General features: G+C 35.5%; 1 protein-coding gene across 31 annotated transcripts in view; it reads left to right on the top strand.

The window, feature by feature from the left end:
• The window catches only part of LOC116352041 (Down syndrome cell adhesion molecule-like protein Dscam2), a 70,629-nt gene that overhangs the window by 33,418 nt on the left and 22,802 nt on the right, over positions 1 to 14,409 (top strand). For 17 of the 31 annotated variants that reach the window (XM_031784283.1, XM_031784261.1, XM_031784254.1 and 14 more), the window contains exons 8-11: positions 7,236 to 7,672; positions 7,754 to 7,993; positions 8,129 to 8,296; positions 8,383 to 8,544. In XM_031784283.1, coding sequence (XP_031640143.1) covers positions 7,236 to 7,672; positions 7,754 to 7,993; positions 8,129 to 8,296; positions 8,383 to 8,544 — 1,007 coding nt within the window. Of the gene's footprint in view, positions 1 to 825; positions 950 to 3,706; positions 3,831 to 7,235; positions 7,673 to 7,753; positions 7,994 to 8,128; positions 8,297 to 8,382; positions 8,545 to 10,463; positions 10,755 to 11,863; positions 12,152 to 14,409 lie in introns of all 31 variants that reach the window. The other 14 variants (XM_031784253.1, XM_031784274.1, XM_031784262.1 and 11 more) reach the window with 5 other exon arrangements.

The following is a 14,409-nucleotide window of genomic DNA, read 5'->3' as shown; positions in this document are numbered from 1 at the left end:
TTTTAAAAAAAAACTTGTTTTATCGCTACTTGTGAAGCATAACAACAGAAAATGAATGCGTTGAAACCAAAGAAGTGTCAATATGCAAATGCAATGAGAATTCGACCAACATTTAGGCTGAACACGATTCATGCTCCAAAAAAAACTTTTGATGAAATTTATTCAAATTGTAAATTTTTTCTGTTCTGTCACTGACAGAGCCGGTGTCGAGCGTTCGACCCAAATTCAATGAAGCCGATGAATTGAATATTGCTCGTGCACGAGCGCAAAACAGCGTTCGATTGTTATGTAATGCTCAATCAAGTCCAGCACCACTGTTCAGGTAAATTGGTGTTCAAAAACAGAAGCTAAGTATGGCATTGTAGCGAAAAAAGTGTCTTTATTTTGAAAAAAAAAAATGCAAGGAGCTACTGGTTTGACCAACATTTAGGCTGGACGCACTTCATATTAGAAATTTATTTTAAAAAATGTTGTTGTAACTTTTCTGTTCTGTCAATGACAGAGCCGGTGTCAAGCGTTCGACCCAAATTCAATGAAGGCGAAGAATTGAAAAGTGCTCGTGGACGAGCGCAGAACAGCATTCGATTGCTGTGCAATGCACAATCAAGCCCAGCACCGCTGTTTAGGTATATTTAAGTTCAAATAACTATGATGAACTGAGTGTATGGCAATTTATCGAGAAAAAAAAACTGTGTCTTTATTTAAAATGAAATGCAAATGAAATAAACAAGGAGCACATAGTTCCACCAACATTTGGGCTGGACGCAATTCCTACTAGAAATTTGATTTAAAAAAATTCTAATTATTTCATACTGTCAATGACAGAACCGGTGTCAAGTGTTCGTCCAAAGTTCAACGAAGGCGATGAATTCACTGTTGTTCGTACACGTGCTCGAAATAACGTTCGATTGCTATGTAATGCTCAGTCAAGTCCAGCACCGTTGTTCAGGTAAATTAACGTTCAATTACCAACGAAGAGCCAATAGCAAAATGCGCTACAGTACTTGACGCCCAACATTCAGAGTGGATTAGACAAGAAAAAAGAAATAAAATCATTGAAAAAACGATATAGATGAAATTGATATTTTGCAGAACCGATTGGCTCAATTATTCCAAAAATAACAACCGGTGATAAAAGTCGAACAATCGATATTCGATTTAATGAAAACATATCATTATTATGTGCTGTGCAAAGCATGCCACTGCCAAACTTCAAGTAAGACATTTTACCAATTATGAAGCATTGAACAATATCCATCAGTGGAATATGATTTAACAGCAAAGTGGGTAGTTCCTATCTCAACAGCGCGCGCTATTAAAACAAAAAAAATCAACGAATTGCGCTTAGTTTGAATTAATTTTTTTTATAAATAGAACCGATAATGGCAAAGCCACCCGCATTGCAATCCAATGATTTGAAACGGTCATGGATTGAGCGTGAATCGACGCATACATTTGCATTGTTCTGCTTGGTTCAAGCGTACCCTATGCCTTCATTCAGGTAAATCGAACTATTGCATAAAAAAGAAACATTTTTTGAAACGGAACCGATTGTTTACACAAATGCTTGGTTACATTTATGAAATTCATGCAAAATCATAAAACATTTGCAGAGCCTATATCCTCTAAGGCACCGACAATACAAGCTGATAATAAATTTATACGCATTGAACGTCGCATGAACCAGCCAATGACAATGTTTTGTAATAGTCAGGCATTTCCAGTGCCAGTGTTTAGGTTTGTATTCAAAAAAATTCCAAGTGAATCTAGGAGAGAATTTCAATGGCAACGTTGTTGAATTCATAACGGCAGTTGGGTCGGTTTTTGTTTTTAACTAAATGACTTTACAATGCTTTTGCAACCACAACAATTTCTAAAAACCACATCGATAATACTGCCGCCACAACTTTAATAATCGTCACTTCCACACGGTTGAATCAACATAAATGTTTAATGCGATTAATTTGCCTTGATTCTATTGCTGCACGACGCAAGTTATTCGACGTGAAGATTTGCTGAAATGAAGCATAGAAACTGATTTTACATCATTGAAGTTCATTGAAGAATAATCTGTTTGTTCAAAAAAAAAAGTTTGTCACAGAAACTGACTGGTCCAAGATAACGCAAAATTCTTTGAATAAATTTTGCAATGATTTGTGGATAAAATGACCAGGCTGAGTGAATGATTCATTTCAAAAAAGAGTTGCACTTTTATATAGTGTGTTCACAGACTGTGTGATTTATGTTCTGACTTCATTTTAATCTCATAATGCATACGTATAATTATAAATTGTTTCCCACAAAGGTCCAAAACGTTAAAGAACCGATTAAAATCAAGACAGTATCATATTTGTGTGATCGAAAATTGTCTTATTCATTCAACGAAAAGAGTAAAGATTTATACAAAAAGAGTCTCTTTTGATGATAAATAAAACATGTTGATCATAGTTTTGTTTGTTCAATCGCCTACTACTTTCTGTCAATTTATCCACACACATGAAATCATCTGGCGTTTCGAGTTGTACACAAAACTTCTCCACAGCAACCAAACATGAACCAAAAAAATGAAACAAAAAAAACACACACAGAGAGAACGACCACATACAAACATTTTCCCCGACGGAGACTGTCTCTCATCAGCTCACCAATGTGCAAGCGTATCCGATGTGAGCAAAAAAAAACATTTCCCCGTCAACAAATTCCCCCTTTGTTTACGCGTGACTGTGTATCGAATGCATGTGCTAGCCCATTGTGTACCATGTGCTTTTTACGTTTCGATTGATGCGGCAAACGCAACGCATTGAATGCATTAACTCAACCGTATCTCCTGTATACATCCATAGGTTAAACTATATAGGAGCCTTTAAAAGTTGTATTGTTTCCACTTTGCAGCGACAGAGTAGTGGTGTGCATGCGTGTATATACGGGTGATGATTTTTTTAGTTGAAAACATACATTCGACATATGCAAGTGTATTGATTTATACACGCGCTTCATTCTCATCAATACACACAAACGGAACAGCTGATCCAGCTACTAATATTAGTATGTGTGTGTGTGCGTGTATTTTGCGCGTATGGAAAACCAAACAAATCTCAAATGTGGAAAATTGAAAGGGAGAGTGATTGTATGCTGCCCACATACATTGGCGTTTTGTTTTTCTTTCGTATAACATGAGAATATTTTCATGATCACCACCGGCAAAAATAAACGTGACATTTCTCTGACTACATATATTTATCTTATGTTTTGAAGGTATTGCAATATGCAATATTCACACAGTGCAATGAAATCGAATGCGCTCAAATACTGCACGTCAACAATTGCACTTTTCTCCGGCTGATGGCAACACAGACAAGTCTAGTCGCGAATCGATTTTGTCTACGAGAATTACATGACATTTTCTATCCGTTTTAATTCTCTTTTATTACTGTTAAATGTTCCTCCGTCTTGGATTATTTTCTACTTAACCTTCGGCGAATTATTTGTCTTGGCAATCGCATGGATGGCTCGCGATTTTTTTTAAAACCCGATTATGTTATACATAGACGCAAAAGAGAAACATGAAAAAATACAGCAAAGTCAAGTTCACTAAGTGAAATCCCAACATTCGGTATGGCTGTAAAAATACACTATATGTTGTCGTGGCTAGTACTCATTCATGTGTGAAATATTAAACAAATAATTTCTATTTAATTCGCTTAAGAACCTGTCCAATCACGGGCACCGTCTTTTTCATCCGAATCAAAGGGCAGTATTTTTGCTCGACAACAACATTCTACGTTCGCTATGCTATGTTCGGCACAAGCGTTTCCTGTGCCATTGATACGGTATGCCATTTGAAAAATCAAACTTCAATTTGAAAAAAATGAACAGATCAGATATTTTTTTGGAATTTATGTCCGAAAATGAAACAAAACGCACAGGTGGTAGATCATAATGACAACTTTTATGGCAAATCCGACGTATCTTAACTGTTTTAAAATTATTTATATAAATTTAGAACCGGTGGGATTGAAAGGGCCAACATTTTCGGCCGAGTCGAAAAGTTTTACATTCGAAAAACACATGGGAACTAGCTTTGCATTAACGTGTTTAGTTCAAGCTTTTCCTGTGCCATTAATTAGGTATGTCAGACAAATGACTTGACTTTTGTTTGTCAGGTTATGATTATGACACTTGAAACTCATTTGCATAATGTGCAGCATATCGAATGACTAACTATAATAACTATTAAGATGCAGTCGATCCATGTCGTTATTACCAGATGAACTAATATCTTTCACTTTCTAACAATGTATTCAGGACTTAGTCATTTGAAACGATTGTTAAGCCACAAACGAAAGATATTTAAATCGCAACTAAGATGATTTGACCTTAAAATACTGATATCGGGCAGGCATTCAATAAGAATTTCGATTTCAATGGCTCTATACAGCATTTTCATTCAGGCATTCAGACAGAAAATTGTTCTTTATAGTATAAAGTTTCTATCTAAAACAAAATTTATAATCAATTTTTTTTGGAAAAAGAGCCCGTTGGTTCAAAAAAACCGACATTTTCAACGGAATCGACAAGCATTGGATTTCAAAAGCATCAAGGCCAAAGTTTCGCTTTGCTTTGCTTAGCACAAGCGCATCCCGTGCCATTGATACGGTATGCCATTCAAAACAATTTTCCACTTTAAAACGCTTTTTCTGATTTTTGGAATTTTTGTTTAACAAAAAAGTAAATGGACGCACAGGTGGATAAAAAATAAATAAATAGAAAAAAGTAGGAACGGTCATTTTTATGGTGGCTTCAATGTATTTTAACTGTTTGAAAAAAAAAATCATTTAAAATTCAGAACCAGTGGGACTGAAGGGACCAACATTTTCAACTGCTTCCAAAAGTAGTACATTTATTCAAAAATCTGGTGAACATTTGTCCCTATTGTGCCTTGTGCAAGCATATCCGGTACCATTAATTAGGTAATAATTTGAGTTGATATTTATGAGTTCATTTCGGCGGCAAAGTTTTGTGGTTTTGTGTATTTTCAACGCAATTGAAAAAATGGTGAACAAGAATGTTAAATCACCAGATATTTTCCATCCAGAGTTTGCCTTAAAAATTCCCGACAAACTTCGGATCAATCCGGTCGATCTGGATTAGTTTAACCATTTTATTTTCCGTTAAAAGAGCCCGTTGGTTCAAAAAAGCCCACATTTTCCATGGAATCAACGATTATTGGCCTACAAAAGCATCAAGGACAAAATCTTACCTTATTATGTAATGCTCAAGCATTCCCTGTGCCATTGATACGGTATGCCATTTACAAATAATTTTTTCCACTTCAAATTTAAAATAGAAAAAAAAATCGACGATTTCTGATTTAAAATTTAAAATGACATGATCGGTTTCTGAATTTTGGAATTTTTGTCCAGTAAAAAAAGTAAACAAACGCACAGGCAGCAAAAAAAAACTAAATAGAAAAAAAAGAAGAAATGGCCATTTTTATGGTGCTTACAGTTTAAAAACAAAATTATTTTGTAAAAAAAAATCATTCAAAATTCAGAGCCAGTGGGACTGAAAGGACCAACATTTTCAACTGCTTCGAAAACTAGTTCATTTATTCAAAAATCTGGTGATGATTTTTCCTTATTGTGTCTTGTGCAAGCACATCCTGTACCATTAATTAGGTAATATTTTGGTGTCAATATACAAAATATTGACTTCTATTTCATTTCGGCGGCAAAGTTGTTTGTAGTTTTGTGTATTTTCAACGCAAAACAAAATCCCGACAAACTTCGGATTAATAGCGATCGGGTGAATAAAGTTTAAAATGCCATTTTATTTTCCGTCAAAAGAGCCCGTTGGTTCAAAGAAACCAACATTTTCAATGGAATCAACGTTAATTGGCCTACAAAAGCAGCAAGGACAAAATCTTACCTTATTATGTAATGCCCAAGCATTCCCTGTGCCATTGATGCGGTTAGTTCTTTATTTATATCTATATTGCCATTCGACGGAAAAGCTTTAAATAAAATTCGATGATAAAAGTGATGCAAATATGGTTTCTGGATTTCTGTGTCGAAGGCAGCGATAACGCACACGTACAACAATTCAATTTTATGGATTTATTCAAAAAAAGAACGTGAAGGTGAAAATGACGATTATAATACAATTTTCAATTTGATTTTGCATCGTAAAGAGCCAGTATCATCAAAGCCACCGACATTTTCCACTGAGCTGAAAAGTGGAACGTTTGAAAAGCATGTGAAGCAAGACATTGTTCTGTTGTGCTTGGCTCAAGCATACCCAGTGCCATTGATTAGGTAATAACTTGATTGGCATCGGCAAAGTTTTAAAGAATTTTGTGCATTTTCAACGACAAATTTTCGCGAAATGTATCTATCTCAAAACAAATATTTTATTCGCAACATTCGCGATGCATTTACACCTCATCCCATTCCTTTAGTTCCGGTTGGATCGAAACCGCCAACATTTTCCACCGAATCGAAAAGTATCACATTCGAAAAGCATCAAGGACAAGACATAACTCTGTTGTGTTCAGTACAAGCTTTTCCTCTGCCATTGATAAGGTTGGTTCATATTTCAATGACAGCTTGAAACCGTTATTAATGAATAATTAAGAAAAACGGGTTCGTGCAGCGATGCAAAGTTTTCGGGATAACAGGAGCTCAATCTATATATTTTCAAGTCGATTTTTAATGTAGAATTTCCGCGAATGAGAAAAATGCCTTAAAAATTGAATTATATTGATCCCTTGCACAGATCCAATTGGCTATAAGCCTCCATCGTTTGCAAATAATGCTCAAAGTATTACATTTAAACATGCCATTTCGACGACATTTAGCCTCTTGTGTGAGGCACAAGCAAGTCCACCACCTGTGTATAGGTACATTACATTGTCATAATTATATTTATTCGTCTAATTACTACGACGATAATTAATTATTCACTTCGAGGATATGTGCATTTGGGAATATATTTATACAGGAGCAACATTCACTTTTTTATCCATAGAAAAAATCTTATGGTGTCACATCACATTTTAAGTCAAAAATTCATATGAATTTTTTTTCAATTTTTTGTTTTTACTTTTGATTTTTTTTTTTTAAATAAAAAAAAATTCATTTGACTTAAAATGCGTGCCATCCAAAAGATTATCCAATTCAAAACTAATACAATTCCATTTGTTTTCTTCGATTTAACAAAAAAAAAATTAAATTTAGATGGTATAAATTTATCGAGGGTACAACACGTAAACAGGCCGTTGTTTTGAATGACCGCGTCAAACAGGTGTCGGGCACATTGATTATAAAAGATGCAGTAATTGATGATTCGGGCAAATATTTGTGCGTTGTAAACAATTCGGTGGGTGGTGAAAGTGTTGAAACTGTTCTCACCGTAACGGCTCCATTGTCTGCAAAAATCGATCCACCCACACAAACTGTTGACTTTGGCCGACCGGCTGTATTCACATGCCATTATTCGGGTAATCCAATTAAAACCGTATCATGGATGAAAGACGGCAAACCAATCGACCACAGTGATGCCATTCTGCGTATTGAATCGGTTAAGAAAGAAGACAATGGTATGTATCAGTGTTTTGTACGCAACGATCAGGAAAGTGCACAGGCCAGTGCTGAACTTAAATTGGGAGGAAGATGTAAGTATATATTGTTTGTAGCGAAATCATGAATAATAATGTCATTTTAATTTAATGTAATTTTTCGTTAATAAATTTCAGTTGATCCACCCGTCATTCGTCATGCATTCGCCGAAGAAACTCTTCGTCCCGGACCGGCGGTATTCTTGAAATGTGTTGCAGGTGGCAATCCAACACCGGAAATCTCATGGGAATTAGATGGCAAAAAGATAACAAACAATGAACGCTATCAAGTCGGTCAATATGTAACGGTTAATGGCGATGTGGTGTCATATCTAAATATTACCTCAATTCATGCAAACGATGGTGGTTTATACAAATGTAATTTTACACATTTTATTGCGATATTTTATTATGAAAATAACAAAATTACTTAATTTGATGCACTGCATCGTTACAAAATTTGAATTTATTAACATTGATGGTCGGTAATTTCGAAATCATTAATCGCCACAGGTTTTGCAAGCAGCAAAGTTGGCACCGCTGAACATTCAGCCAAAATAAATGTCTACGGTTTGCCATACATTCGTCCGATGGAAAAGAAAGCAATCGTTGCTGGTGAAACATTGATCGTTACATGTCCCGTTGCTGGCTATCCAATTAAATCTATTGTTTGGGAACGCGGTAATTAAAATGAACAATTTTCACTCTAATAAGTAAGTTGATATTAATTGAAAACTACCTCATTTTCATTTATTTTCGGTGTACAGACAATCGTGCATTGCCAATCAATCGAAAACAAAAGGTCTTCCCGAATGGAACGCTCATTATTGAAAATGTTGAACGAAACTCCGATCAGGCTACATACACTTGTGTTGCAAAAAATGCCGAAGGATACAGTGCTCGCGGTGCTTTAGAAGTTCAAGTTATGGGTAAGTTATTCGATACCGAAAATACTTTTTTTTACCATCTACACCGCTATCACTGAAATGAGATTTACCTTTCAACCGATTTTACTCGAATAGAATTTATGTTCAAAAGTTCGATGGAATTTAATTCGATGCTATAATTTTCATATCATATAGTCAAACATAAAAGGCTTCGATTCAACACAAAAAATTTATGACCGGTATTAAATATACTGTCTATCACTTTTTTTTCGGTGGAAAAGTCTTTACAACGACAAATTTTCCATGTGAATCAGAAAAAATTCCAAACTATAAAATCTCTTTTCAGTGTTAGTAATCTTCCCGTCATAAAAATGTCAGCAAAATTTTATAATTTGCATACAATGATTTTTGGATAGAATAGATCCGTAAGATCTCCGCAAGATCCGGATCCAAGCGTGCGTACGTAGCCGCATGATACATACATTCCTTACTCCGTAATGCTATGGCATGCGAATCAAAGAAGGGGAAATAAGAATAACGAATTTGCGTGCGTATTATATATGTATGCATCATGCGGCAGCGTACGCACGCTTGGATCTGGATCTTGCGGAGATCCTACGCATCTATCCTATCTAAAAATCATTGTATGATAATTTGTCAATTGATCAAAGAACTATTTGAAAATTGGGAAAATTATGTCATCGCAAGGTATTCGAGTTATATCTTCGTTTAGGGTTCGATGCATACCGTTTTTTTAACATCTTACAATAGATTTTGTGGGTTGAAAGTTTTTGAGGTTTACTTCGAATTTGTGAAACATTTTCCATTTCTGCGTTGTATAAATTTAATGTCTGTTTGAAATTATCGCACCGATTCGTAGCAACGTAGTGATATTTATAATAAACTACTTCTTCGAAACATAAAACAAAAACACTAGTCTTGCCACAAATTGTTCCGTTTAATTTCGGTGAGGAGGAAATCAATGCCATGGATATGGTATCAGCTTCGTGTATCGTAAATAAAGGTGATGTCCCGATAAAAATTACGTGGAAGCGTAATAATCAGTCAATTTATTCGAACGATGGCGTATCAATTAGTCGAACAATTCAACGCATAAGTATTCTCAGCATCGAATCGGTACGAGATCATCATTCTGGCTTATACACGTGCTTTGCTGAAAATTTTGGTGGCTCCGTAAATTAAACTACATCGCTATGGGTCAATGGTACACATTCTTCATATGAAAATGAAATGTGAAAATTATAGTGGCAATGTTGATTTGAGTTTCTTCTTTCTTTCGTTTATGTTATATATACCAATTTGTGTTTTGATCCTCGACGCATTAAAATTAGTTTGATTGGTTGTGTGCTGGGCTGACAATCGATATCAAATTAAATATGATTTTTCCCCATTTCTTCGTGTTAAAGTACTTCCGCAACTGTTGCCATTTTCGTTTGGCGACGATCCATTGAATACGGACGATGTGGCTGCTGTTCAGTGCATGGCCCTAAAGGGTGATCTACCGATGAAGGTTACATGGTACTTCAATGACATGCCAATTACAACCATTGAAAATGGTATTCATGTGGTGATGACATCGTCTCGCATAAGTCAGCTGACTATTGAAGCGGTGACCGCATATCATCGTGGTCAGTATCGGTGTTCAGCCGTCAATAAGGCTGGCCGCACCGAATACTCGGCCGAACTACGCGTAAATGGTACAACATTGAACCACATTTTTTTTTAGAGCAAAACAAACAAATATACAAACACCGCAGTATTTTATTGAAAAGTAGCCTTTTTTTCTTCTGATTATTTCGCTCCAATTGTTTTGAGTTTTCCACAACAGCGTGTTTTAGCAAATTAGCGAAAGAGAGGGATGAAAAAAGCATCTGAATCGGTGGTGAATAGTTTTTATTTTCAAAAATGCACTTCTGATTTTCGCAAATTTTCCAATGCAGTTCCACCGCAAATAATGCCATTCACATTTGGCGATGATTCATTCAATACGGGTGACAGTACTGGGATATCATGCATTATTGTAAAAGGCGACCTTCCAATTCAAATCAAATATACATTGAATAACAAACCAATTATATCGGGCGAAAATGGAATCACAATTAACAAATTGTCAGCAAAATCAAGCGTTTTAAATATTGGATCGGTGGAAAAAGAGCACAGGGGTATTATAAAATGCATTGCACGAAATCAAGCTGGTACAACTGAGCATTCGGCTGAATTGCAAGTGAATGGTTTGTTTTCTTTTTCTTCAGAAAAACGCAGCTGGGTTTTTTTCTTCTCGATTATAATTTTGCATATATTCATTTTCTGTTTGGGTGTTGAAACATTCGTTGGTTTTAGCATTAATTTCAAAAATTCCCTCCTCTTTTCGGTTCAATTTTTATCTCTCCTGTTTTCTTTTTCTTTTGTGTGTCCGGAATAATTATCAATAGTTTTACCTCACATCAATCCTTTTGCATTTGATGGAAATGTGAATTTCGGTGACAGCGTTCAATTGAATTGTCACGTTGCCAAGGGAGATTTACCGCTAAAAATCCAGTGGATATTTAATGATAAACCGTTATTCGCTCATTTGAATATTCTAACATCGAAATTGGGCGATCGATCCAGCTTTTTAACCGTACCATCGGTAACAGCCGACAACTCAGGAAATTATACGTGCTTTTCCGAAAACGAAGCGGGCCAATATAATTATACAGCGAAATTAAATGTTCTTGGTACGCTCGAGCTGGCCCAACCAAAAATTATATAACATATTTTGTGATTTCTGCTTCGAACTTGTTTTTTTTTTTCTATTTTATTCCATTTTTGGTTTGAATCCCTCTGAAAAAAAAAAATTTATTCCTCATCAATTGTTCCATGTAGTTCTGCCACACATTAATCCATTCGCATTCGAAGAAGAAGCCAATTCGGGTGATAGTGTACAGTTGACTTGTCATGCATCCAAAGGTGATGTACCGCTAACGTTGAGGTGGCTGCATAATGGTCTTCCAATGTTTTCGCATCTGGGAGTGGTAACAAATAAAATTGGCGACCGTATCAGTCTATTAACAATACCATCGGTTAATGATCAAAATTCAGGCGAATACACTCGCCGAAAATAAAGGGGGAAAAGTTAATTACACAACAAGACTTTATGTCAATGGTGAATAATTTTACTGCGAAAAAGAGATTCAGCTCTGAGATAGTTTATTTTATGTTTTGTTATTGATTTTATTTGGTTAACCCAAGTCTCTTTTTTTAAGTTTTTACTCCTCATCAACAATCTTATTAATGAACATAAGAAAAATCAGTTCGGCGAATATATTTTTTGTTTATATTTCATTTTCCATATATATAGTTATACCGTCGATAATACCATTTTCGTATGATGAGATTGTCAATGTTGGCGATGCATTCAATCTTTTTTGTCAAATATCCAAGGGCGATAAAATTGGCTTCGCCATAAAATGGAGCTTTCGCGGTTTTGATGATTCACGCGGCATTCAAATTATAACAAATCGCATTTCGGATAAATCTAGTTTACTCTCAATATCAAATGCAACCGCTTCACATAGCGGCACATATATATGCACCGCAAAAAATAAGTTCGGCTCATCCAGCTATTCGACGAATATCACAGTGAATGGTAAAGATATATTGCTTTAAATGCAAACACCTCAACTCTACTACTCTAGATTTAAACTCAATTTAAAACAACAACATCATGAGAACTAATGATGAGTCAAAAGCACCGACTCAAATTCAAAATGTTTTGAGCATCTAAATAACACTCTAGCTGTATTCAGTAATGGTTGACAAAAAAAAAACAATATGTTATGGCATCAAGAATGTGTATGAGATTCGCGTCGACTGTTTCTTTTTTGAAAAAAAAAGATCGCTTCCATACTACTTCAATCACAATCACTAACGTTAAATCGACAAATGGCAAATTCACTCAAGCACTTAATCGACACCCAACTATTCAACTTGCATATCAATTCAAAATGCATGTAAAATGATGTGAATTCATGACACAATAGCACTACTTACTTCACTCTTTTTCATTGGTCTAAGTCTTTTTTTACAGGAGCCCAATATCGTTTCGATTATTTCGATAACTTTTGAATGATTCAATTTGACCTATTCGTATTATTAGAACCACCAAAAATAGCAACGTTTACATTTGGCGATGAGGAATTGAAATTTGGCGAATCAGCATCCGTACAATGTACTGTATCAGGTGATTTACCAATAACGGTTCATTGGCTGTTGAACGGTATCGAAATACCACCGCATTTGGAAGTGTCAACATCGAAAATTGGCAAACGAATTAATGTTTTATCAATCGAATCAGTAAAAGCTGAACATGGTGGCAATTTTACGTGCTTTGCAAAAAATCGCGGTGGCATGGCTGAATTTACAGCACCGCTCAATATAATCGGTTCGTTTTATTACGAAAACAAAAATCACTATCGTTGTTTTGGTATTTGTGTTTAGATAGTGTTGGGAAAAAATGCTTAGAAATTTGATCTTTATCCACATCGATTTCGCTTTTACAGTTACCAGTATACTTAGTTTTATTAGTTTCTTTTTTTTAGTCCCACACCATTGTTATGATTCTGATGGCTTCTTTTGTCTTAAATTGTTGATGGAATTTATAGTACCGCCGAAAATTGCACCATTTGATTTTGGTGAAGAGCCATTGAATTTTGGTGAACCAGCATCGGTGCAGTGCACCATTTTAGGGGGTGATTTACCCATCTCTGTTACATGGCTGCTAAATAATAAATCAATTGACCAAATGCAAGATATTTCCATGTCGAAAATTGGAAAGCGTATTCATGTTCTGTCAATCGAATCGGTGGTCGGCCACCATGATGGCGTGTATTCTTGTCGTGCGAAAAATATTGGCGGTTTATCCGAACATTCTGCCATTCTTTCTGTCAATGGTTTGTAAAAATGTGTATTCCAACCGTGCAGCAACTTAGTTTAGTATTCAAAAGGTCGCAGTTACTTATCTTTAGTTAAATTTGTTGGCGCTTCTTTTTTCCTTTCATCCTTATAATATTTCTGGATATTTTTTTTCTCTGTTTATCCGTATCTCCTTAAAAAAAACGAAAATCCATTAGTTCCTCCAAAAATTACTCCCTTTTCATTTGGCGATGAGCCCATGAATCAAGACGAACCCGTATCGATTTCATGCACTTTATCTGGCGGAGATCTTCCGATAAATGTCAAATGGACATTAAATGGTGCTGAAATTGAATCATGGCATGAAATATTGACCGAAACTCGTGGCAAACGCATCAATGTCTTGATGATTGAATCGTTGAAAGCAAAACATGCTGGACTGTATTCTTGCATTTCAACCAATTCCGCCGGAACAGTCGTACACTCATCTGAATTAATTGTGAATGGTTAGCGTTGTGTCAATATGTTTCGCAATAAATCGAATGTTACCATTAAGTTTTTCTATTTGTTGTGCATTTCTCTAGTTTTGGTATTTAAACCTTTCCACAACCTATTTTTTGTTTCTTTCTTAATCCCTCTTTGTAAATACACACACACACACACATTCAATTACAATGAATACAGTAATTGGACCTAATTCGTTATATAGTTTTGAATGAAACAAACTTTTCAACACGAAAAATACATTGATAATTAAATAGTGCCGCCGAAGATAGTTCCATTTTCGTTTGGTGATGAAGCGATGAATTACGACGAGACGGTCTCGGTGACCTGCACCGTATCAGGGGGTGATCTGCCCATAAATTTTATGTGGCTCCTGAATCGTGTGCCAATCGAACCGAATCAGGATATTTTAATCGAGAAACGTGGTAAACGCATTAGCGCCTTAACGATCGACGCTTTAAAAGCTGAAATGAGGGGAAATTTCACTTG

This window comes from Contarinia nasturtii, unplaced genomic scaffold (assembly GCF_009176525.2).
Source record: "Contarinia nasturtii isolate CC-2019 unplaced genomic scaffold, AAFC_CNas_1.1 Cnas_scaffold_187, whole genome shotgun sequence".
In the NCBI taxonomy this organism is placed as follows: domain Eukaryota; kingdom Metazoa; phylum Arthropoda; class Insecta; order Diptera; family Cecidomyiidae; genus Contarinia; species Contarinia nasturtii.
Note: the sequence above shows the minus strand (reverse complement) of the source record. Positions and strands in the feature narration are given on the sequence as shown.